This window comes from Phlebotomus argentipes, unplaced genomic scaffold, assembly GCF_947086385.1.
Source record: "Phlebotomus argentipes unplaced genomic scaffold, Phlebotomus argentipes genome assembly scaffold_4, whole genome shotgun sequence".
Classification (NCBI taxonomy): domain Eukaryota; kingdom Metazoa; phylum Arthropoda; class Insecta; order Diptera; family Psychodidae; genus Phlebotomus; species Phlebotomus argentipes.
The window spans coordinates 11106524-11131973 of record NW_026776174.1 but is presented as its reverse complement, the minus strand read 5'-3'; the positions used below and the strand labels follow the sequence as shown (position 1 = coordinate 11131973).

The 25450-nt window shown below is 42.1% G+C and overlaps 4 protein-coding genes across 5 annotated transcripts; 3 read left to right on the top strand and 1 right to left on the bottom strand.

Moving 5' to 3' along the window:
- The first annotated feature begins 76 nt into the window (after positions 1-76).
- LOC132258187 (cadherin-86C-like) lies at positions 77-5553 on the top strand. The gene is made up of 8 exons (XM_059755341.1): positions 77-210; positions 281-1182; positions 1296-1422; positions 1484-1614; positions 2000-2090; positions 2418-2626; positions 2686-4682; positions 4755-5553. The coding sequence occupies exons 1-8, from the start codon at positions 172-174 to the stop codon at positions 5090-5092; spliced, it is 3834 nt and encodes a 1277-aa protein (XP_059611324.1). The 5' UTR covers positions 77-171; the 3' UTR covers positions 5093-5553.
- Positions 5554-6786: 1233 nt separating this feature from the next.
- LOC132258531 (triosephosphate isomerase) lies at positions 6787-7818 on the top strand. Of its 2 annotated transcripts, none has more exons than XM_059755862.1 (2): positions 6787-6893; positions 6959-7818. In XM_059755862.1, the coding sequence occupies exon 2, from the start codon at positions 6980-6982 to the stop codon at positions 7718-7720; it is 741 nt and encodes a 246-aa protein (XP_059611845.1). In that variant the 5' UTR covers positions 6787-6893; positions 6959-6979; the 3' UTR covers positions 7721-7818. The 2 variants fall into 2 exon arrangements, with proteins under 2 accessions (XP_059611845.1, XP_059611846.1); XM_059755863.1 differs by having other exon boundaries at positions 6792-6893; positions 6956-7818.
- Positions 7819-7878: 60 nt separating this feature from the next.
- LOC132258529 (vacuolar protein sorting-associated protein 26B-like) lies at positions 7879-9673 on the top strand. The gene is made up of 4 exons (XM_059755860.1): positions 7879-8001; positions 8075-8935; positions 8991-9201; positions 9265-9673. Exons 1-4 carry the CDS (start codon positions 7999-8001, stop codon positions 9384-9386), a joined length of 1197 nt encoding a protein of 398 aa, XP_059611843.1. The 5' UTR covers positions 7879-7998; the 3' UTR covers positions 9387-9673.
- Positions 9674-11396: 1723 nt separating this feature from the next.
- Positions 11397-15060, bottom strand: LOC132258530 (uncharacterized). The gene is made up of 4 exons (XM_059755861.1): positions 14750-15060; positions 14464-14587; positions 12802-13089; positions 11397-11784 (listed from the first exon to the last, which is right to left on the bottom strand). Exons 1-4 carry the CDS (start codon positions 14850-14852, stop codon positions 11535-11537), a joined length of 765 nt encoding a protein of 254 aa, XP_059611844.1. The 5' UTR covers positions 14853-15060; the 3' UTR covers positions 11397-11534.
- Between the last annotated feature and the right edge of the window lie 10390 nt (positions 15061-25450).

Here is a 25450-nt window from a genome sequence, read left to right as displayed (position 1 = left end):
GGGACTGCGCTAGTATTTATTGATCCATATGTGCCACGGGTGTATGATGATGACACGGGGAAGAACGGCGTATTCTCGCTGACATTGCTCAACAATAATGGCACATTCGAAATTACCCCAAATGTTGCAGAGCGACGAGCGAGCTTCCTTATACGTGTGCGCGACAACACGATGCTAGATTACGAGAAGACCCACTCGCTGATGTTTCAGGTGGTGCAGAAATCAATTTCAATGCTGTGATCTTGATTGATGGACGAGCTTTTCAAATTTTCAATTACAGATTTTGGCCCAAGAGCTCGGCCCGGCCACAAACCTGTCAGCCATCGTCAACGTAACGGTGTTCGTCACTGATGTGAATGACAATCCGCCAATGTTCGCGGATTCCATGTACATGGCGGAATTGCCAGAGAACATGACTATTGGCACGAGAGTGGTTCAAGTGCACGCCGACGATGTGGACACAGGCGCCGGAGGACGCGTGAGATACACGCAAATCCTGGGCTATCTCAACACGTCGCTAAATCTAGATGCGGAATCAGGACTGATCATAGTGTCCACGGAGAATCACGGCTTCGATCGTGAAATAATGCCAGAATATCACTTCTACATCGAGGCGCGAGATGACGATGGGACGGGAAACAGAGCACAAGTGCCATTCGTGTTGAAGATTCAGGACGTGAATGATGAGATGCCAATTTTCGAGAAGACTCTCTATGAGTTCATCTTAAGCAACGATATGAGAGGCTTCACCACGCCCGCCTTCGTTAAGGCGGTCGATGCCGACGCCGAGCCACCAAATAATGTGGTGCGATATGAGATTATCAATGGGAATTACGAGAACAAGTTCAGACTCAACGAAGTGAATGGCGAACTAAGTCTTCGAGCGCCTCTGCCAAAGATTGGCATCACTTCGGACAATCTGGGCGAGTACGAGTTAACAGTGCGCGCCTTCGATTTGGGCGTTCCCGTTCAGTGGTCAACAACAGTCATCCGAGTCTATCCGCCGGAGAGCAGGAAGAGGACGATGGTCTTCGTCGTGCCAGGAAGCAATCCGGACATTCAAAAGACAGAGGAAACGCTCTCTGCCATAACAGGTGGTCGAGTCACAATCCACAACATCCGACCTTACACGGGAAATGAGATGGGCTTGACACCAATCAATGGAGATTCCAGCAAAGACAAGTGAGTTGAAATCAAGTAATTTTGTTTGTTAAAAAGTTTGTTCAATGAGTATATCTTAAAATCCCAGTCTCCTTTAAGCAAAGCTTTTATCCAAATTCTTATTTCTTTCTCAGGAGTGTTGTCACTGCCTTGGTTTTATATGACACCAACTCAATTGTGGACATTTCGAAAATACAGAAGAGATTGTCAGAAAGCAACATAACAGCAGGGATTATAAGTTACGGAGACGCTGAATATACGGTATGAGAAGCATTGCTAGATAGTTTATAAATCAATTTTCTGACGCTCCTTGACTTTTCAGAGCACCCAGAAGTCTGAGAATCGTCTCCTCTTCTGGCTCCTTATATTTCTGGCCCTCCTGATCGCTCTTCTCATATTGACCCTCATGTTCTGCTTCATTTGCTCCTGGTGTCCACTCTACGGCTTCTCAAAGTAAGTGCAACTGCGTTGACAGACTTTTATCTTAATTTCCTATAACTCTTGCTTCCTTATCTCTTTTGTAACTGCATGATTTTGTTATCAAAATGTGCCCAAATGTTCATTAATTCTTTTTTACAATAATTAATTTACATAACAGGGGGATATTTTGGATGTCTAATACAAGGAAAACAAATTAAAATGATTTATCCTTTTGTGATTGAAACACTTTTCCCTTAGTCTATATAGTCAAAAAGCATTTTCTAGTCTAAAATTCCCTCTTGTTATTTGGAGTTACATTCACGAATTTGATTGCACAAATTAGTTTTATACTCCATTTATCATGTCAATTGATTATGTCGAACGAGTACTATAAATTTATCATTTCCTTTTCTTGTAGAAAAAGAGTAATTAGGGTCAGTAGTACAGAAGACGATGTTCATCTAGTACATAGAGATAAGGGAAACACAAAAGAAACAAAATCTGTGCAGGTAGTTAGCCGTCAAACATTATCTATTTATGCAATATTTTTAAAAATATGCTCTTAAAATTACTAATTTTTCATAGTTAACTCTTAAATTCGCATTAAGATATTTCCTTTTATCTCACCGTCACGTAACTTTTGCCCAATTCTGCAACCGAGATAGGAGATTAACAATGCTAAGTTGAATCTCATCAGTACTTTCAATATAACAAGGCTTGCAAGTTAGCCTAACTGCTAAGTTTAATCCAGAGATCTTGATTTCCTTATCATGGTTGCAGAGTTGCAAAGAATTATGGGATGTTGACTAAAATGTCTCCTTTTCTGGCGAAACTAGGTGGCCGAGTGGATGGGTAGAAGGGAAGCATGGTCAGCAGATAAGTCTTCAGATTCCCGAACTAAACCAACGCGGTGGGAGTTCTCCCGTCGACACCACCCTCGTGAAAAACTAGAGAACGACACTCAAGTGCACATGGAGCAAATGCAAACTAGTCAGTCAAATACACGACCAAAATCCTATGAGGATCATCATACAGAGAAACTAACGTAAGGAGCACACAAAAATCACAGTAGATGAATTACTAATGAATTCTGTGCATTCACAGCCGGATCAGAAACGAGCTTCGATCGGCAAAGCAGATGAGAGGCCATCAGACTTCTCGATCCAATCTCATAAGCAAGCGAGAAGAGTACATGGAGGAAGGGATGCATGAGCAGGACTACGAAAGAATGAGTGATCGACACCAGATTGACGATGACTCGATGAGGCGCCATGAAATGGACAGAGGAAGTGACATTGCCTACAACATGCGTCATCAGATGACGCGAGACGAGGATCCGCGCGAGCAGTACTTCATAAAAGACGGGAATGCGGAGATTCTGCGTCTCGTGACGCGAGGAAAGCCCAATGCGGAGAATATTTACGTAAACTTGCCGCAGAGACAGAACGAGAACGCGCAACAGCCGCAGTACATCGTGGTGGACAATGGCGGCGGTGGCAAAGAGATCCTCATGAGGCGATACATTGAGGAGCAAGCGAATGGAAAACAGATCATAAGGGAGCACTATCAAGTAGTTCCGGAGCCGAACTTTGTGCAGTCGATACCCAACGAGGTGATGCAGCAGGCGCCACAGCAGATGACTCACGTGCAGCAGCACGACGGCGGGAGTGTGACGATGGAGAAGGACGAGCAGATGCTGCACGCAACCTCGCACCATTCCCTCATTCAGCAAGAGTTGGAGAACTCGCTGAAGCAACAGAACGCTCTGTTGCGACAGATTTTGCTGGAGAAGGAGAAACTGGAGGAGAGATACAATCAGCAAGAAGCAGTTCTCGAAACTCAGAGCTTGCCATGCAACTCCATGACAATAGCCACTCAGACGAATTGCAACACGGCAACACAGACGGAGCCTGAGTTCCACAAAGCCAAGCAAGAGCGAAGGCGCACCAGGAGTGAAAATGACGACTCAATGTCTGATGATGACTACGAATACGTGAGATATAGTCCACCAGACTCTCCGCAAGGCGTCTACTGGATGAAGAGGAAGAAGAAGAAGTCTAAGAGTCGCTCGGAGTTGGACAATCGCCATAGACGTGTGATAATGGTGAGTGCGGTGAAGAGGAAGATCCGAACGCCCATCCAGGAGGAGAACGAGGAGTCAAAGTCACCTCAGCAAACTGACGAGGGCAAGAGTCAGAAGCAGTACAAGAACAAATCCATATTGGTGTCTCCACTCAACAAATCTCTTCTGGTTGAGATATCAGAGTCGCTGGACGAGAAGAAGATTGTTCCTAAAGTGCAGCAGCAAATGAAGAAGTACAGTGGAAAGTCCTTGGCGAAGAATGTGTCGGACATGAAGTCAGAGCCCGACTCGTCGGAGAACGAAATTGTCTTGCATCACTATTCAGCTGAGAGTCTGGATGAGCGATCGGATGTTGAGGAAGTGGAAATCAAGTGCTCCAGACGCAAGGATCCGCGGACAATTGTGTTCTCTCGACGAGAATCATTGTCCGATGTTAAGGATCTGGCTCTGATCGATGCTCTGGAGTCGGAAATAGCGAGAAAAGCCAAGCGTCAATTGGCTTCGCAGCAAAGTGGTGCAGATACGAATGAAGGCAATGCAAGATTGTCGCGTTCGGATCACAGAAAGGGGAAGAGCGAAAGTCAGCAACGGAGACAGACTGCCTCTGAACCACCGCAAGGCAGAAGCAGCAAAGGACCTGCGCCAAAACCACCGGATCAGAAGCGTAACCTGAAGAAAACCTCTTCAGATGGCAGCAAAACGCAGAGTGAAACGGACATGCTGAAGAAGATCAATGACGAGACGCTGGACATTTCCAAGCCGGTGTCGAAGTACATGGACTGGTATTACAACATGGAGAAGGACGACAGCGGAAGGGCGGACAAGGCTCGGGCGAAGGGCAGTACGAAGAAGCCCGTGACGAGTGTTGAGAGGGTGAAGAAGAAGGGCTCACCGATCAGTGCGCGGTCAGAGAAGATGCAGGACGGCAAGCAGGACCCGTCGCAGCGGAGAGACGCGCGCCTGCTGAAGGAGGACATTCAGAAGGCGAAGAGCCTGCAGCAGAAGAGTCAGGAAGATGGTAACCACGCTCTTTTACAACATTCGGAGTATCGTTTTGAACATGAATACATTCCCGCTCCTTCCATTTCAGCCCCACCCACCCAACTGGGACACTACTTGTATCCTAAAACACCACCTCAAGCCAATCAGAAAAGTCAAAAGAAATCATCAAAACACCCATCCTCTCCCATCCGCGAAAGCGAGGTGAAAGACACTAAGTACAAACCGTATAACGTAGACGAGTCGAAGCAATTGAACGTGGCAACTCTGGAAGACGATCACGATTCCGGAATTGCCATGAACTCATTCCTCAACAGTATGGGACGCAAGCATCCCATCACTGACAAGAAGAGTGTGTTCACAATTGCGTACGACGAGGTGAAAGTAAGTAAGCTCCGATCAGAGAGTGAATCATCACCAGTTTCATAGTCCTTCTATCCTATGTTCTATACAATCTTTACACCTTTCTTTTGTGTCATTATTGCGAAGATAAGGAAGAGAATAGAGGCGAAAAGCTCAGTTGTAGTCTTCCCATTTTGTGAGATAAAAATGAAACGAAGTTTTGTAATGCCATGAGTTGTTCAGAGAAACGAAATTATGAGATTTGTATTGCACACGGTTAGTTACCATCTGTTTTTTGAACTTTGAATTTGCGCATTGAATTTATACGTTCTCGTTGACACGATTTTTCCTTAAGAAGCATTGTATATTTAATTACTAAGTAATCATACTTGCAGGAGGCAAAACACACTTAAAGTTTATGTAAATTGTGAATTTTATATTTTATATTATGTGTTGATAAACTCGAAAAATACCAGACTGCCACTTATTGAAGAGTAAATTATACAGAAGTGCAATTACACTTAAAATTTAGCAATAAATGGTAATATTAATGCGATCAAAACAGTGTTTTAAAACTCCAACGCAGATTCTTTTGCATATTTCAGCGATTGGAGCTACGATCAAGGCTTCGGATAATGCAGGTAAGTGTCTTAATTGCTTAGTTTTATTCCTTACTTCAATCACGAATACGTGTTTTACATTAGGACGGCTGTGGCTCAGTGGTCAACACGCTTGACTCTCGACGCTACAGTCGTGTGTTCGAATCCCACCGATTGCAAATGTTCGAACACAGCAGAGTGCAAAAAATTAAGCTTTTCAATGGCAAAATTAGATCAGCCCAAGCGATTGCTGTTGAATGTTCCAGCTGAACCCATACGATTCACTGGAATTGTTTTGCGCTCTGCCCTGTGTAACGAGATAGTCTGTACGCAACGATTACTGACAAGCTACTGACTTTATTAATATAAGTATTTGCATGACAGTTCATTTCATTACACCCTGTATGTGTAAAGAAAAGGTGGGGGCGTTAGAACCACTTATGGGTTGTGGTCGGCAAGCTGACAATCTGCCACCGTAAAACAAAACTTAATTGTACCGAGAGTTGACCCCCGGACAAACGGGGATAAAACAGACAAAAGAATAGATTTATTACTATCTATACTCACTGTGATGAGCTTGAATGCAGCCATTGATCATTGTCATCGTATTCTTCTTCGCTCTGAGCAGCTCCGCTGTTTCCAGGAGCTCCGCGCTTCAGGCCGGGAGGAATGGCCATGATTTGTTCCTCCCGCATATATCGCACGATTTCTGCGATGTCCTCAGCAGACATGTTGCAGACCATGGATATATTGATGTACTCGGCTGCCATCAGAATTTCTATTACTCTGTCAAAGATTCTCTGATCGCAGCCCTCGTCCATGGCCTGCATCACTGCACGCTGATTGTCATCCTGCAAAACATGAATCAAATATTAGTCAAAATCCGATGGAAATTAGATAAATAAGTTGCGAGGAACAAAGCCACACTCATGTCGGAGATTAAGAGTTTTTTTTCATGCATTCTGGGCAGTTAAGGATAATTTCCAATACTATTACAACTGTTATTTAAGGAATGGGAACCATTTTTCTCCCACTTGAATAACCCTTGGTTATCACTCATTTACCTTCAGTCATTTCTTCAATTTTTACAGTTTCATACACAATCGAATAAATTTTCAAATTCATTCACCTATAAATTCTGTACGACGTGGTAATATTTTCTTTCAGCTGGACGCGTTCGGCTGGGTTCGAACCACTTTTTGCTTACTGGGCGTTGAAGGTCATTAAAGGTTGGACAAGTCAGTGGTTTTTGGCGTTGAGATCCAGCTTCACGTTTCCTTCAGTAACAGGTGAATTTCCTGGCGATTTCGCAATAATCCTCCCCATTTTCATTGACCTCTTCTCTGGCCAGCAGACAGTGAACACTTTGTGGAAAATGGGTCGTCGATTCTGCGTTGGAGGCAACTGGAAGATGAATGGCGACAAGGCCACCATCACTGAGATTTGCAAGAACCTCTCCTCTGGCCTGGATCCCAACACTGAGGTCGTGGTGGGCTGTCCGGCACCCTACCTGCAGTTCGCCAGGTCCTTGCTGCCTGCTAGCGTCGGCGTGGCCGGCCAGAACTGCTACAAAGTGGCCAAAGGCGCCTTCACTGGCGAAATCTCGCCGGCGATGCTGAAGGACGTTGGCGCGGATTGGGTCATCATTGGCCACTCCGAGAGACGTACAATCTTCGCCGAGAAGGACGACCTGATAGCCGAGAAGGTAACTCACGCCCTGGCCGAGGGACTCAAGGTGATCGCGTGCATCGGCGAGACGCTGGAGGAGCGCGAGGCTGGCCAGACTGAGGCTGTCGTCTTCCGGCAAACCAAGGCTCTCGCGGGAGCCATCAAGGACTGGACAAACGTTGTCATCGCCTACGAGCCCGTGTGGGCCATCGGCACGGGAAAGACTGCCACGCCTGAGCAGGCTCAGGAAGTCCACCAGGCGCTGCGCAAGTGGATCTCCGAGAACGTCTCCGGCGCCGTGGCGGAAGCCGTTCGCATCCAGTACGGAGGTTCCGTGACGGCCGGAAACTGCCGAGAGTTGGCCTCCAAGCCTGACATCGACGGATTCCTGGTCGGCGGAGCGTCTCTGAAGCCTGAGTTTAAGGACATCGTCAACGCCAGACAATAAGAAAGCAAATCATAATCGAGATTCACACGGATTTAACTGTGCAAAGCATAATCACTACAAGTGAATTTGGAGAATAAAAGTTGAATGTTTCAGTAAAACATGGACTTGTCCTTGGAATGTTGCCGTTTGTGTCGCACGACGGTTCCGCGCGAAAAGAGGGGTTTTTCTAGCAGTGTGAAGTGGGCCGCAGTTGGAGCGTAAATGTCAGAGGCAAAGTGTGAAAAAATCAGAGAAAAACATTATTTCTGGAACACAGGAAACGATAATTGTGTTCAATCATGGTAAAGTATCGCGGCGAGAGCGCGACGCCTCGTTCGCCATTGTGGGAGTCTCACTGATTTCTGGACATTGCAGAATTTCCTGGGTTTTGGACAATCCGCTGACTTGGACATTGTGTTCGATGGGGCCGATTCGAGGAAGATGGCTGAGATCAAGACGGAGGACGGCAAGAAGGAGAAGTACCTTCTCTACTACGACGGCGAGACCGTGTCCGGGAAGGTGAACGTGACGCTGAAGAAGCCGGGCAGCAAGCTGGAGCATCAGGGCATCAAAATCGAGCTCATCGGCCAGATCGAGCTGTACTACGACCGCGGCAATCACCATGAGTTCCTGTCGCTGGTCAAGGAGCTGGCGCGGCCGGGCGACCTCATCCAGAACAGCAGCTACCCGTTCGAGTTCGCAAACGTGGAGAAGCCCTACGAGGTGTACGTGGGCTCCAACGTGCGGCTGCGGTACTTCCTGCGCGCCACCGTCGTGCGGCGCCTCAGTGACATCATCCGGGAAGTGGACATCGCCGTGCACACGCTGTGCAGCTACCCGGAGGTGAACAGCCCCATCAAGATGGAGGTGGGCATCGAGGACTGCCTGCACATTGAGTTCGAGTACAACAAGTCCAAGTACCATCTGAAGGATGTGATCGTGGGCAAGATCTACTTCCTCCTCGTCCGCATCAAGATCAAGCACATGGAGATCGCGATAATCAAGCGCGAGACGACGGGCTCGGGGCCGAACACCTTCACGGAGAACGAGACAATCGCCAAGTATGAGATCATGGATGGGGCGCCGGTGCGGGGCGAGAGCATACCGATAAGAGTCTTTCTGGCGGGCTACGATCTCACGCCCGCCATGCGTGATATCAACAAGAAGTTCTCCGTCAAGTATTTCCTCAATCTCGTCCTCATGGACACGGAGGATCGCCGGTACTTCAAGCAACAGGTAAGCCACATCCACACTCCTCACCGGATGCGCTGCTCACGCGGTCTCATTGCAGGAAATCACGCTGTGGCGGAAGGCGGAGAAATCCAGGAAGTCGTCGGCGGTCGCGCCCAACAATCCCCATGTGCCATCTCACCTGGTTGGCTCAGACAGTGATATGGCGCCCAAGGCGCTGCAGAGCGACGCCGGGCAGAACTTGGACACCTCGCCTGCGCCGCCAATGGATCCGACCGTCGGCCTGTTCACCCAGGAGAGCCCCCAGAATGGTGAGAAGTGTGCCCACGGCGAAGCGCCCAAGCGAATCTCACAATGCGCGCGTTTATTTGCAGAAACCAAACCCACGGAATCGCCCACATTTCATGCGGAGAATGATAACAGTGAATCAGCACAATCCACAAATGATCTGCCACTGCCGCTGGATTCGCCGGACTCAGCAGAGCAAAACCCGTAGGAGGACAACAAAAGTAGAACAATAATGAACTGAATTGGTATACAAAAGATAGCGAGGATGCGTGAATCTGAATATCCGCAGTGTTGAGGAGGCGATGCGAGTGATGAGAGCATTATACATACAATAGTGGCGCCGCCGGAGGAAAGAGAGAGAGCATGTTTGGAATGTAAAGAGACGATCGCGTAGCACTAATATCTGTATAATAATTCCAGCAGTAAATATATTGACACAATCTGGAAGTGAATATCTCGCTACGAAGGGAGGAAATGTCTTGCGATGGTTGTTCAGTTGAGAGGTGAGAAGTGACTTTTTTCTGCTCAGGAAGAGATCTCAAAGGCAATAATCTAATACTTTAAACTACCATGGAAAGCAAAAATATGTTTGTATTAAATTTCTCAATTATTTTCATAAATCAATGAAGCATAATTTGGAGAATATTTCCCAATTTCGCTCTTCTTCTGAACGTAGAAACCAAGATTTTCAAACTGATACATTTTCAAAGGTGTGAACAGCTTTATTAAACATACTTATTCGTCACTTCTATTAACATTAATAATGATTTTTTCACAGGTAATTTAGAAAATCACGAACGATAATAAAAGAAAATTGACAAAGAACCCTAAGAAATGAAGCAGTTTATAATCTAAGAAAAAGAACCAATAAAGTACTTTGATTGCCAGTATGAAAGTCTGGAAGACGTTAGCAGAATATTTTACTGAAAATATTCCAATTAAGCACCTTCTTTTGATGTAGTTCCTACCTTGGTATTAACATTATCCAAAGAAATTGCAAAGATAGTCTTTAAAAAACTCAATCTCCGTATGTTTGATATTTTTCTCATTTATTATTATGTTTGTATTCATACTCTTAGAATGTCAATATCTTTTGAAACATTCTTGTAGAGCTTCTTTGACGCAGAAACTCGAGCAGCGCTCAAAGAAAGTATGCAAAATAGTGAGAAGATGTTGAATACGGACGATAAGAAGGTGATAAGACTTACTTTTGTGCTGAAGAACGTGAAGAACATTTCTTCGTAGTGCTAGAAAATGAGATGAATGAAATCTACTATTTCCAGGTCATTTCTTTGGCTTCAATTTGCCTCTCGTCGAGCTTTCTGTTCTCGAACGAAGCTCGAAAGTGAGAAAAGCAATCAGACAACTTCCAAAGGTATGCGAATCAATATTATTCAGAGTTTACTCAATAGAGATGAAGATGTGATGGATGTGATTGTATAAAATCACAAATTGCTAATGCTAATATTCCTGTTGCGTATCATTTTCACCTCCGGCGCCTCTAATGATCCGTCTTTGTGTGCTTGCGAAGAAAGAAAGTGAGAGAGAGGTTGAGGAGGCTTTTATGGGTTGTAAGAAATCAGGTGTATTAAGTCTGAGGTAGAGATTAAGAATATATGGTCTAACTTGTGTGGATACAGAGATGAGGATATAAAAAAAGCGTATATGCGAAGCCGCCCATGACTAATAAAAGAGCTCATTGTACTAAAAGCCCAGGTTAAAAGCTCTTTCTCTCATCTGCCTTGCACTAACTGGAATTCTGCATTACTGGAATTTACGATGAGCTCTTGTGGCTTAAAATTAAAATTTCTCTCTGGGCCAGAGGCGGTGTTTGTCTTGCAAATATTTGGGGCGTCTCTTGGGTAATCATTCTTCGTTAGAATTCCAAATCCCGAATCGTCTGTGAGTCGACAAGTGAGATTATGTACAGCTGGAAGTTGAGGCGCATTAGGACACACAATCTGGCTCAGGACACACCAAATATGCATGAGAGGGTGGACTTCCTTCGCACACACACTCATCATCGTCAAATTATGCAAAGTGGGCGCCCCGTGGAAGATTGCCATGGCGAGCGACATGAGATATTTGCGTCTAGTTTTTCGATTTCACATTTGACTCCATCGAATTTATGCGCTCTCGCAGGAATTTTCCACGCGCGCGATGCAAATCTGAAATAATACACACGCTGGGTGGACACTGTTTGGCATCAGATTCGTCCTGGGGGAAATTTATTCAACTCGTGCAATTTACATAAATTAAATATTTAATAATAATTCACGTTTTCCCATCACTTTAACTGCACATGATATTTTTATTCCTATCTCACGCCTCGGAAACGCACCAGCAAATGCCCAATTTATTTGCACAAATTAACATTGAGTAGTGAATTTCTAGCAATCAGAATGAAACTACATATCACAATTAAGAGTGGCCAATTTGTCACGCAAATTTGTTCATTTTTGCAGTGCTTCTCAAATTTCTCACAATCGGAAAATTTCTTCTCCGTTGACAGTATTTTCACAATTTCACGAATGAAATTTGCTGATTCCGTCGAACACTTCTCCTTGGCTTCGTTGTACACGCAGGACTCGTAATCACGTCTGTTGCTGTGGAATGGAAAAAGAAGAGAGAGAGAGAGAAAATATGTAAGGACTTATCCGCAAATCTTCTTAGGCTTCCCATGTTTTGATTGGACTTTCAAGTGGGCACCGGAGTAGATTGATAAGCTGCAGTATTTATCAGCTCTCCTTCGCACCTCCATTTCATCCAATTAATTCTATTTTCGTGGCTATCTCCTGGGCGTGATCGCAAGCACGCGCTCCGCTTAATAAAGTGGCGGACAGGAAAGAAAAATTTGACTAGCCAAATTGTGACTTCTCTAAATAGGCCCATAATTTACCCAGAGATATTTCCTCCAGCAAACACTCTCGCCATGGAATTTGGCACATAATTAAATTCTCACCCGAAATCCAAGGCATTACCATGTCCAAAAAGCAGTCTTTACACCCAAGGACAATAATGCCTGAGCGCCCTTCAACCCCTATTTTGCCTCCTTGAACACACTTCACGCGGGATTTCGCCGCCTTTGAGACAATTTCCATAATATTACACGTTCTGAGAATGTGGATACATTTCTTAATTCATCGGCACTTGTGGAGAGAAAAAAAAACCACGCTCAGCTCTTTGTGAAGATAAACATGTTAAACACGCAAAAATGTTACACTGAATGTGTATTTTCTCCTTGCTTTTTAAGAGTCTTCCGTTTTCGGAACTCCTAAAAGCGGCAAATTGAGTTTGATATTTCAATATTTTTCGCTTTACATGCGGATATTTATAAATATGTATTGTTCCTTTTATACCACGAGCTTCAGAATAATAATGGTTCTCGCGCTTCCCCGTGGCAATTTGTGCATTCCTCTCTCTCTATTAATTTAATACATAAAATTGATGTTTAACCAATTCTATTGATCAATTTCCCCGGAAGCTTTATGACTTCGCGCTAAAAACGCAAATTAGATGCTATTTTGTCAGAGAATGAAATGAATGTGTGCAGAGCTTTTATCTGGTCGGGAAATTAATTCACAGCTTAATGAAGTCATTAGGCGAATGGCAGTGAGACTCACCAGCAGAAGTCGACGTAGCGCTTTTGGGCGGCTTCCTCGGAGAAGTGCTTGCTGATGTCCTCCTTGATTTCGCGCACGAACTTCTCCGAGCACGCGTCCCAGCGCGGCCGGATGCTGATGATGCAATCCAGGTGCTTGAGGAAGTCCTTCTGGAAGCCGCGATTGCGGCAGAGATGATCGTACAGGTGCCTGGCGCCGTGGATTTCGCTCTCTATGATCTTCCGCTCGCGCTGGTCAATGCACCGCGTCAGATAATCGTCCGTGCACTTCATTCCGGTCACGAAAGCCCTGCACGCGCGAAAAGGTCAGAAGGGGATGTATTTCAGCGGAAGTAATGGCTGGAAAGCTCACATGAGAGCTTCATATCTGGATGCTGGGAAAAGTTGAATGGTTTTCGCGTGCAGAGCTGCACTCAGAGAAATTTGTGGTAGCATTTATCATGTTAACAATATGGTTTTAAAGCTCAGTAGAATTGTTAAGAGTGTAAAATTCCCATAAAAATTTTAACAATTTCACAAGTTTAGCTGCCGAGTGGACAGAAAGTATGAACAGGGTTTCAATTTTACTACTTTCCTTTTCCAGGAAGAGTCAAAAAAGGTAAATTCAGGGAAAACATCAGTTTTTTGTAAATTATAAAATCACTTCAAAATTGAAAATTAATGTAAACTCTAAAAAAACGATTTTCTATAATTATCCTTTCTTGGTACAGAGTTTGGGTCCAAAAAAAATATTCGGAGCGATTCCTATTAAAATTGCGAAATGTCAAACTTTAAATATGTTAATTTTAACATTCAATATGAAAAAGGAAATGTACGGCTTTTTTCTTTTCACTGAAACAGTGTTTTAGTGTTAGGAAGTTTTACGCGATTCCATATTGTGTAAAAGAAGGAAAATGGTGAAATTAGGCAATATTAATTAAATAAAAGAAAATAATCAGTAAATCTTTGCAAATTATTCTGTAGTTTCCGATATGTCAAGCTGCTTTTTACACATTTCTTAAAACAATTTTTGAATGACAGTTTAAAATAACACATTACGGCAGTACAAATTTGCTTAAAGCGGGTTAAACAGAATGGAAATAACACAAGTGTTGTCAGTTAAACTAATGACTGTTTTAAACATTTCTCTCTTTTCAGTGGGAATTGTTCCAATTATCAGCGTGTTAACATGAGCGATGTTTCAGCGATTTATTCCTCTTTCATTTGGCATTGAACAGCAGTAAAGAAAGGCAAGATAACTCTGATTACCCAGAATCTGGTTTCAATGGGCGCAAATATGCTTTTACACTACTTGCTTCCAGAGATCTGCTTTTCCATACAAAAGCACCCTAGAATGTCGTACCTATGAGCTTCTGTAATTAGGCGACACAGAGCTTCAATGATCTGAATTTCAACCCTTTATACAGGTGGATTCCGGGTATTTTCATTCCATCATGCTGGGAAATTTTCGTCTCATACACAAAATATTAGTGAACATGTCCTCGTTGCGGGGAAAAACGACAAATTGTGTATACTTTAATACTCCACTGAGATATACAACCCCACAATTTGCGATATGGAGTTTCCTGGCAGCAGTTTTGGGGCTAAAGTGGGAACCGAGAGCAGCGCTGTGTCGCCCGCAGAAGCGACTGATTCACTTCTAAAATGTTTTTTTGATACTCACGAGCAAACTTGATGGATCTCTTGGAGAGACTGCGGAATCTGGCGCTCCAGGGAATTAATATCCTTCATGCAGAAATCCAGACTTTCTCGGGGTTTTCCACATTTTGGATCCAAAGTCTCGGAGGCTGAAATTTTTACACACCAGCTGAGCTTTCAATTATCAGCAAAGGACACGTCCTCATTTGACAGACTTTGAGCGAATTCACTGGGGAATTCACTTAGCGCGCGGAAAACTCAATTGCGAGGTGGGACGCGAAGGCCAAATTCAATATTACTGAGACACTTACCAGCGATTACGTTGAGGAGTGTCGTTGTGATAAAAAAGGAAGGGAGGATGAAGAATGAGTAGAAGAATTTCATAATGATGCCGTTAAAAGCCTCAGGGCACATAAATACACTCTTCTCTTGTGTTATTTTTTTCAATAAAGCGACCCAGGCGAAAGAGGACGTCACAATGGAATATCCTTGGAACCACAAACAGCCTCTGTCAATTCGTCAATGGATTTGATCAATTAAGTGCGTATCAATTCCATTGTAATGCTATACCGCTTTCCACTCCTCTGGCACAGGACAAAACCGATACACTTTCCCAGCCAAGTCCGCCAAGTCGAAAACACCACGAGGTTTCTGACCGTGAAAGAGCTGCGGAGCTGCCGAAAAGCACGTCCGTGCGGAGCGACGAAGAGTGTTGAACTGATGCTGTGCTTGATTCATCTTCGCATGGCAAAGCGCTGGAGCCTCTTCTCCACCTTCGCACCTCAATCGCGCCGGAGCTTTCGCCCCAAAATGCTATTTCCCATCATATTTCTCCCACAAAGTGGCCCAAAAGGCGAAGAAAAGTGGGGTGGCCTGCCTTAGGTGGTCCATGATTCATTCTGGGGGCGATGCGGGAAAAATTTATTACACGAAATTTGTAATTTTCCTCCCCATGCAACACGCTCACCCATCTTTGGCATGCAAAAAACATCTTGCAGAGACAAGGAGAATTATGTGGTCATGCCAAGACAACTGCGTAAATCCTTTTCTGCTAAATTATCTCACTTTCCAGAGAATTGAATGAGACTTGAAGAGAGGAGAGCTTTGGAGGAATGCTGAGAATTTGAATGATGCCATTTCATTCGTGAAATGCCCAGACATTTGATACATTCCAAATTATCTACGCACTTTTCGTCGTAACAAAAAGAGATCACCCGAAGAGCATGAAAAACATGGGGTTATGAAATGGCGACTATTTGAGAAGTATTTCTGTTTATTTGCCCTTTTATGCTCATCATAAGGGAATTTTATGTTTTGTCATTTCCAACATCGCTCCCTAAATAGGATTAGACACCAAATTTGACACGTACGAGAATCACTAGGACATAAATATTTTTATTGTATTACATTATAAGGTGGCGCAGGACAATTTTTCATGAATATAAATCGTGATCTTGGGATACACCTTGTCTCCTTCGCACGTACGCTCGTTTAATGTGACTTGGGGCAAGATTGGCTATCTGGGCGAGGAGATTATCTAAATGCCCCTGATTTTAATTTGATACGACATAATATTCAATTAAAATTTAATAGCTGGAATTTCCGGCTACAATTTGAGGCATGATTTGACATGTATGACTGGGGAAATTGGCAAAGTTACGGTCGCTATTTATGTAGTCTTCAACTCAACAATATTATGAACTTACTGACAGACTCAGCAAATGTCCTAAACGTCGACTATTACCTTTTATTATCCTTATTTCTGTTTTATTTCCATGTTTATGATTTTTTGTGCAATAAGTTTTATATGCTGCTTAGCTTTCTAGTCATGCATAACATCATTTATAGAACTAAAAAATTAAGATTCTATACAATCTTGCATATTTTTTAATTTCAAACTGTGAAAAGTTACCTTTTCATAATTTACACCGTAGATTTTTCCTAAGAAAGCTTTCTTAACCTGCAGTAATCCGTATAAAATCACTCTTTGATAAACATCCTTATTTCAGATTTCCAGGATATTTCTGAAATATTCATAGACTTTAAATAAGAAACTTTAACATTTTCTCATTTGGGAACTTTGAAAAAAAAAGTGGCGTAAAGTATAAAAAGTTGATTTATTAAAATTTATTTGTATCAAATGAACTTAAAGCTTATTTAAAATCGATTTTTGGGCGCAAATATTTACAGTTTATCTATTAACTTTGTAATATTATATGCAAAATTCCAATAAATACCAGTAAAATCAATTGAAACATTTACAGGCAATAATTAACACTTTATAGAATAATTATCGGGTTTTTGAGTTAAAATTCCGCAAATTATGCAGCGAAATTAACGATAAATTTTCAACTTGTTCGCCTAAAATATTACAATTTGGATTTTTTAGTTTCGATTCACCCGTCAATCAACACTATAATTACAAAATTTCTCATTTTCTTTCAAAAAGTAATTCAACAAGTATATTATTACAATTTAATTTTAATTCCACAAACATTTGTGCATTTCGAGAAAAATTGAATTCAACGAAGTGTCTGAAAATACTTTGAAATTGATACAAATAGAAAACACTTTCAATTCAATAAAATGCTGTATAAATGATGAATTATTTTATGGACGCTTTTCATTCAATTCCCAGAACGACGAGCAGCCCGAGCTTCTCTTCGTCCAAATCTTTCTGTACTTCCCACCGGAAATGACTTTTCTCTCGTCCATTTCGTGGTAAATTTCTTTTTGCCAACTCTCCGTTGTTCCTTTTTGCATTCGGAAGAACGGGTTATTTGTAGTTCTGAGCATTTTGTGCAGCGACAACAACACATTTTCATTTAAATTTTGGCACAGTCACCCATAATTAACTTTTTTCCTCGCCGGCCAAACTTTGCGGGGCGCAATTCATTCTGCACGTTGCCACAAGTGTAGCGAAAAGGGTTGAACACGCGGAGAAATCGCATGATTAATATCGTACTGTGACACTGGGCATGAACTCATGTGCGATGGTGTAATCTAAAATAAAAACAATGCGAGTTATTGGGAAAAAAAAGTCACTCTGAATTTACCAAAGCATGAGACACATTAATTTGCACAGTCAATATATCATATTTAATACTTCGGCCTCTTTATTATTTCAGCCCCGGGGAAAATTGTGGGCTTGTTAATCAATTTTGGGGCTGGCAAAGCGCGTCACTCCCAGCGTCGCTTCCAACGGGGAAGAGACTTTATGTGGCAATAATTTATAATATACAATCATTTTGGGGCTAATTTGTTTCGCAGATTGATTTTAATTTATCGATAATTAATTTTTAACGTTGCGTCGCTTCCGGACAAAGGCAATTATTTAAAGTTTCTCGTTCGCTGGCAATTTCCGAGATGGAACTTTTGTGTCAGTCACTATTCGCCTGAAGAAAGCCGGCGTCTTTTTCGGCAGCATTGTTGGGTGGAAAGTGTTTAACCCCAGGGCGGAAAGGGTGGCTTTTTTTACCATACACGATTTAATCTGACAAAGACCATGTATTATATCAAGACTGAATCAACAAAAGTGCCTATATAGGATTTCTTTGCGCTCCTTCCTCGGAGCGCCGTTGAGGATGATACTTGAAAATGTGGCGTGTTTTTATTGAACTTTCCGCACATACATTTTCAGCAGGTTCAGCAGAGTGAAGCGCATTTATCTATTCTCAACAAAAGGGCGAGCACAACGCAAAAAGGCCAGATCAAATGGCGAAGAACATGAATTTCTACTTTTCTGTCGGAAGTTATGATTTATTCCATCCAACCTTGAACCCGCGCGGGTTTTCAGTGCATTTGTTGCAGAATGCGAGATTTCCCGCGCTCTGAAGTCACCGAATTTCCAGCGCAATTCAAACTGGCGAAAAGCGAAATTAGTGTTGACTTCAGGGATGACTCTCACCTTAATTGAAATTGATGTTGCTTAAGCTCCCCTCGTTGTAAAATCGCCCCCTGGGGAAGTGGTTGAGTTACTGGCGTGAATTTGCTATCATATTCATAGCTCCTGTTGCTAAGTCTCCTCATCCATCCTGAAAATTGACAACTCTCTCGCATAATTAATGTAAAACACGAGAGACTTGACCGTGCAATTTAATGCAATGTGACATATTCATTAGTTTCACATTCAAGCGATGGATTCAGTGGAAATTTTGCTGAATCTGCTTAAAATTCACCACGGCAAAGGATGAAATCGTGTGAAAGAATTCTTGATACGGATTAAATTTAGATCATGGCGCTATAAATCGTCGAATTTGCCCACTTGGACAATTTCAACATTCTCACAATCGGAATGCGGGAGGCATGATGAAATTGTCTGTCGATAGAACCAACATTATTCTATAGCTTTTCGTGTTAAATCGGTTTTCCAGAGTAAATTACTGGTTTGTGAAATATTTGCTTAAAACTTTGTTGTCCGAAACTCTTCATTCACGATATTAAGCTGAAAATCGATATGAACATAATTACAATCTGTACATAAAAGCTTGATTTCTGCGAGCCGAAAACACACAAATAGCGGGCCTTTCAATTGTAAAGTGAAAACCTAATTTATGCACTTGCCTTAATTAATCCTTTCTATGAATGCGATTTAGTAATTTTCACTTTGAATAGGACCTAAACTATTTACCTTGTGTGCTAATGAGAACTATTCTCACCATTTTCACTGTTCTAATTGAAAATGACGCCATACAATTTCTGACGTGACAGAAGCTTTAACTAATTTCCCAGTTCCACAAAGGCACTAGAATAATTTCTAGTCTCTGTAGTTTTCAATCTTGTTTTCATCAAAGGATGACATGTGTAAATACAGAAATGTAATTGGGTGACTGATTAAACTAGGAAAACGCGAATTACATCATCGTTAGCAAGTATTTAATTGGCAGCTTTTTCCTCAACCACTTCAATTTCTACAACATTTTCTAATTTTACATGCTCTCCCAAAGTTATTATATTTTGCAAAACTCTATCTTTCGCTTCACTGCACTAAAACACAGTCAGTTTCAATTTACATGCTCCACTTAAAGAGATTTTTTAAGAGCATTTTCGTAGAAAATTCTGGCCTTCCATCTTCATACCTTTCGCCACTCACGATATGCTTCTCTTCTGCACATTTACAAAATCTCTGGCTTTTTTTTCGGGCAAAAGAACTTTACAAAGTGCAATTTATTTTGCGTCCGTTGCCGCACTCGTCGATTCAGTCCATGAATTTCCCCAACTTGAGAGAACTTGGCACTCTTTCACCACATTTTCTCACTGGGTGAAAAGAAGCGGAAAACAATAACACGAAAATCTCTTTCAATCTTTTATTTCACCCTGTTTTCAACGAGTTTTTTCGTGTAATATGTAATAGATAAAAGGGGAAAATATCAATTTTCGAGCTCTATTTTTTCCTCATTTCTCCATCAAGAGGATTTCTCTAAGACAACACGCTTCGGAATGTGGAGGGAAAGAGTTAAAATGTGTTTCGTGGGTGGAACATTTTCTTGATAATCGATTTCCCGATCCAATTTCACGACACAGGAATGCTCACTCACGTGATAAAAGCATTTTGGTTTGAGGATTTCCACAGTGTGGCGTCTTAAGGACATTGAGAAGTTCAGTGCTCTTTATTTACCAATTAATTTACATACTTTGGAAGTTTCAAACTAGTCACTTGTGATTAGAGGGTGGGTTTTAGCATTAATTACACATAATATCTGTGAAATATCAGCAGTTATGTCTGCATGAATATTCTTACACAGTTCAAAGAGGCTTTTGCTGTAAGTGAACGAGTTAAATCCTCGTTAAATTCACTACCTTTGAGTAAGCAATGCGGAAATTCAGGACACAGTTCGTAGGTTGAATTGTGAAGAGCAAAAAGTGGGTTATTTGTACATATTTGAGTGGGTATTTTTGTAGCAAATTTCAGCCTTCGTTCCCATAGAAATGCGCTCTCTCGCTATATTATGTATCTGTGGGTAAACAAATTGATACGATATATATCTTAATTATATTTGCGTATTAACCGAATGTTATTGCTTGAGAAATGAATCAATTTTCAGGTAAAACTTTTGACACTCACAAAATATGGGCGTGTGAATGGGAGACTTAAGTGATTGATTTGTTTACGTGATTCCGTGGGAGAAAAAAAATTGCTTGCCTTTTATTGAAAGTGGCGGACAAGGAGTATTGATTTTCAGTCGCGCCGTTTGATTTTTCCCGTGGCTAAAAAAAAATATAATTTCACTCGCAGTGGAGGCGCCTGGTGACTGGCGAGGGATTTTCCTCAATAAGGCGTATCATCGCCTAACAGCCTCGCCAATGGGTTCTTCCATTCCACTATTCAGCCAAATCCACCCTTGGATTCTATGCAAACTTGCTCAATTTATCTTTGGAGTTGTAAGAGCAAGATGAATTGGGCATTTGTTCCTTTTAAATTAATTGCTATTCCATCGTCTTAAATTTCACAGCATTGATTTTCTGCTGAAGCTCTCGGAGACGTTTCTTTTTCCACCAATTATTCCGCATAAATTCTGCTTTTGCATAGCATCAGTGGAGGTTTCTTCCTCGTCTATTTTCCATTGCAAATAAATAAACATTTTCCAATGAAATTGAAGAGAAACTCACAATTATCCTATCATCATTTGCTCATTTCATTTCGTCTTCTTAATGGTCAAAACATCATTTTTACTGTGATTCATTGTTAGGCAGATGACTACTTAGCATTAATGGCAATTTATATTGACATACAAATATTATGAAGCATCGTCAAATTGAAGTGAATCATATCATGCAAAATATTTAATATCCTATATGCAATTTCTCATCTCTGGAGGACTTCATATGAATATTTACAGCACATTTGTGCATTTCGACTTCCTCTTGTGTCATAAATTTGTGATCTGTCATTCTCTACCTTGTGCGAAATGCTTCGAAGCACTCTGAATTCACTTCACAGCTCCAAATTTATTCCAATTGTATCATATTTGTGAACATTTAGAATCTCAATCTTCAGTCATGAGGAAATGTAAATGAATGTTTCTCCGTCGCAATTTATAAAACAGTTTTCTGCTAATGGCACGGGATGACAAAGTGCCTGAAAACTACCCTTATAAAATTTACAATTTACAATGAGAGGACAAAACCGCACAATATTCTTCATACAAATGAGGCAGCATTAAAATCTACAAGGCCTTCAGACGATTAAAGACGCTCGTCAGAAACACAATTTGTGGGGAATAAAATTAAATTAATGCAATTTACACAGATTGAATTTGCGGCTTCGAAGTGAAATGCAAATAACGAGATAATCCTCAAAGTTCTTATGTTGCAGTAAGTGAAATCCAGCAGCGTGTAAAGCCAGTGAACGGACAAAAAGGGTGGAACAACCCTGTCGAGTCACACCCGCTTTTCCGGCACTGAAGCGAGAGGTGGTTAGATGGCAAAGACACGAACTAACACGTGAAGCGCAACATAGAAAATCCTGTTGAAACATTTAGCCAAACTTTCCGTGCTTTCGGAGCACAACCTTGTTAGTGAGACTTTCATAACCGTCAGAAGTTCATGTGCATATGTCTTCTTCGCCTATTATTTACAGAATCATTGCTATATCTATTCCTTAGCAGCAATTCACAGGGAAAGGAGTTGAATTTCAATTTTGAGAATGCGAAGATTCTTGGGAAAGTGTCTGATATTCAATTCCACTCACTTTGGATTTATGTGATGATGATTTTGGAGAAAAGCACTTTAAATCTTCCCGAGAGCACAGGTGGATTTGTCCTTCGCCCTTTGGTTCCGCTGTTCTCCTTTCCCAAAAACGGTATTCAATTGAGTTAGGATGTGGTGAAAATTGGGTGAAATAAATCATCATCGCATAATGAAAATTGCTTTTTCCCGCGAAGGAATTCGCGCGATGAAGTTTAATCGAATGGATTTCCTCATCAGACCAAAGATACTGCCAAGTGTAACCTTGGATGCTTAACCGCCCAGAGAAGTTTGCTGATGAAAAATTATAATAATTACAGACTTTTTTCTTGTGGCTCACCATCTCTCTACGCGAACTTTTCCCTTTGACTGATTGCCAACAGTTCGTCGCACAGTAGAGCGAAAGGTTGTGTGAGAAATATAATGTAATTTTCTGCAAATATGAAAATGAGGGTGAAAAACTTTCTTGCAAAATATTAATGGGGAAAGAAAGGAGGGACGGAGAAATTGCCCTTATGAGAATTGTTGCAAGAAAGCCTCTTCGGTGTGAAAGTTTCGACAGACAAACAGTCATAAAGCAGCAGAGCTTATCTTAGACACACTATTCCATCGCTTTTACTTAATTAAATGTTGCCAAAATACAGGCAAAAGTGAGGAGAAGCAGCGCTCGTGAGCAACATCCCCTGTAATGAATGAGAAATATCGTCTGGTTGAGGACAGGGTGTTGCTGACGTTGCTGATGATGTCGAAGGACAAGGATAAAGCATCGGGAATTGAAGTAAATTAATTGTGAAATGTCGCCTATTATTTAGCCCTTTGAGCCATTAACTGGGCGGCAAAAACGTCCTTTTTATCAATTAGTGAATTCTATTCACGAGCCATTTCATCAAAGGTAAACCTTTTTGGCAAATACTCTTCGCGCCACAGAAGCCAGAGAGGCGGAAGTAAGTTGATGGCAAGTCTAGAAGCAAACGAGGAGTCATGAGTGCAATTTATCGATTAAGTTTCGCATTGCAATTATCAGTGCGGGAATGTCATTAGAGGAGGAATTTTTGGGAAAGTTTGGCAAGAAAGTTCTACGAATGTATTGGTTTCGGGGCTTGTTTACAGAAAATCGATTAGCAATAATGAAACCTCGTCTAGACTTTAGACTCCATCAGCCATCAATCCGGGAGAGACAAAGAATCCATTCTCGAGGGGTAAAAGGCGCACATTTGTGTGAGACAACATCTGTATTTATGTAATATGAAATGCTGAGAAAAAGGAAATAATACTGCGTCGGGAAGATTTTTCAGCCATTCGCCCATTCTTTCTCTATACACTTATTATTTATACTCACAGGATTTTGTCGGGAATAGAGAATTCACGAAGGAAAAAATCTACCACCAAAAATGCAGACAAAGTTTCTCTTGATGAAAAGGAGATGGGACAAAAAAAAGGAGGAGAGAATGTAATTTTATCAGCACTCTGGGTCTCTTCCATCCTGCTTCTATTCATCAAAATTCTCAATTCTACATCCCAACAGCTGCTCATCCAATATATTTTTCAGGTAATGCATTTATTGTCAGAACACAAGGAGATCTCATCCGAAATCACACAGATTTTGGGCCGAATATGTGTGTGCGTTCTCCTATTGAAATCCCTCAGAAGGCAACCCTCTGTAGGTCACATTCGCTTCTGCGGGCTGGGATTCCTTCATTGTCTACCTGAAGATTAATAGTGTTGGCTGTGTGAGTAGGATTTGAATAACTACATAAATTACAATAAACATAAGCAACTCAATCCCTAAAGTGGGAGGAGCATATGAAGAGGCGGGGCTTCAAAAAGTGAAAAATTCCATTCAAGGGATTCAAGATAGAGAGATGTCATATTAGAAGTTTTGTAGACCTCTAGAAAGGGGTTTCTGTAATCTTAGATTAAAACAATTCTTAGAAGCATTAGAAGTTTAACCATTTCTAACTTTTTAGGGCGGTTGTGACTCAGTGTCAGCATGCTTGAGTGCGAAAAATTAAGCCTGGAATGTTCCAGATGAAATATACGCTTCACTGAAATTGTCTTTCACGCTTTGCCCCTGTATATAAAGGTGGACGTTAGAATTAGTATGGTTGGTGGAGCAGAAGCTGAAGTTCTTGGACACTTACGAGTGTCCTTCTTCTGCGACATGCAGCACTAAATTTAGCGAACCGGCAATTGGCCTGGAAGCTTCTGGCACCTCACTTGGGTTGGGTACAATAGGCTTCCATGGTCTACCTGTTCTTTGCAACAAGTAATAATAATTTCTAAATTCTACACTTGGAATATTTGCAATAATAAGTCTAGCTACTGCCATCTCGGCAAATGAGGGTTTAAATCTCAGGTCTCATTCATAAATTCGAGTACTTTCCAACACATTACCGAGTGGCGATTCAGGGTAAGTCTCCGGTAATTGCTCTTCTAAGGATTGCAATGAATGTCAGGAATGGCAGGATGTTGTCTTTCGAAATGCCTTGCAGTATCTGTGAACGCTCGGCGACGATTGGCAGGCCAAAGTGTGCTTCGAGGGTCCAAAAGTGATGGTTCACCCAGTGCATTTTCTAACACACATGGGGCACATAATCACAAAAGTATTTTTCGTGTGGCCGAAATTGGAGGAAAAATAGAGAGACGAGAAGAGGCAGAAGAGGCAATGCATTGGTAGTAATTCCACAAATGAAAATGGTGAAACTGGATCTCTCGAAATTCGATAGTGACGAGAGAAGAATATTTACTCTTGCTTGGGTGGGGTGTGTGGGATATATGTACGTACAGTGGAGAAAATTTCACTCTTTTGTGGGTATTCTGCACTTTAGGCACTTTTGCTTATCATTTCCCACATTACACATATTGTCTCTCTCTCTTTCGCGCCCTGGCTCAAATATAGCGCGCGCGATAGTGATGATGTTCTCGAAAGAGGCCTTCCCGCGAACACCTCGAGAGTTTTCACCGCGCGCGAGCGAGACGGGGCGACTCCTCGTGCGGATTGAATTGCAAATGCGAGATGGGGAGCATCGGGATGCTGAGAGAGCGCGCGCGAGAGAGAGCGCGACGATCCTTTCCCCTGTGACGCAATCGGCGGGAGAGAGAATGTGGCCCGCGGGCGCGCGTCTTCGGGAAGAAAGGGATTGGGAGAGCGCGCTGCGGAAGGAGATCGGGCCCAGCGAGAGAGTGAGAGATGCGACGACTGTCGCGCGCGCGGAGAATCTCCGTCGAGGTGAGTTTCTCTTTCACTCGCATTCTCTCTCCTTCCCACCCATGCCACTCACTCATATGGCAAAATACCACGAGTGCCATGCTCTGAGCTGGGGAAT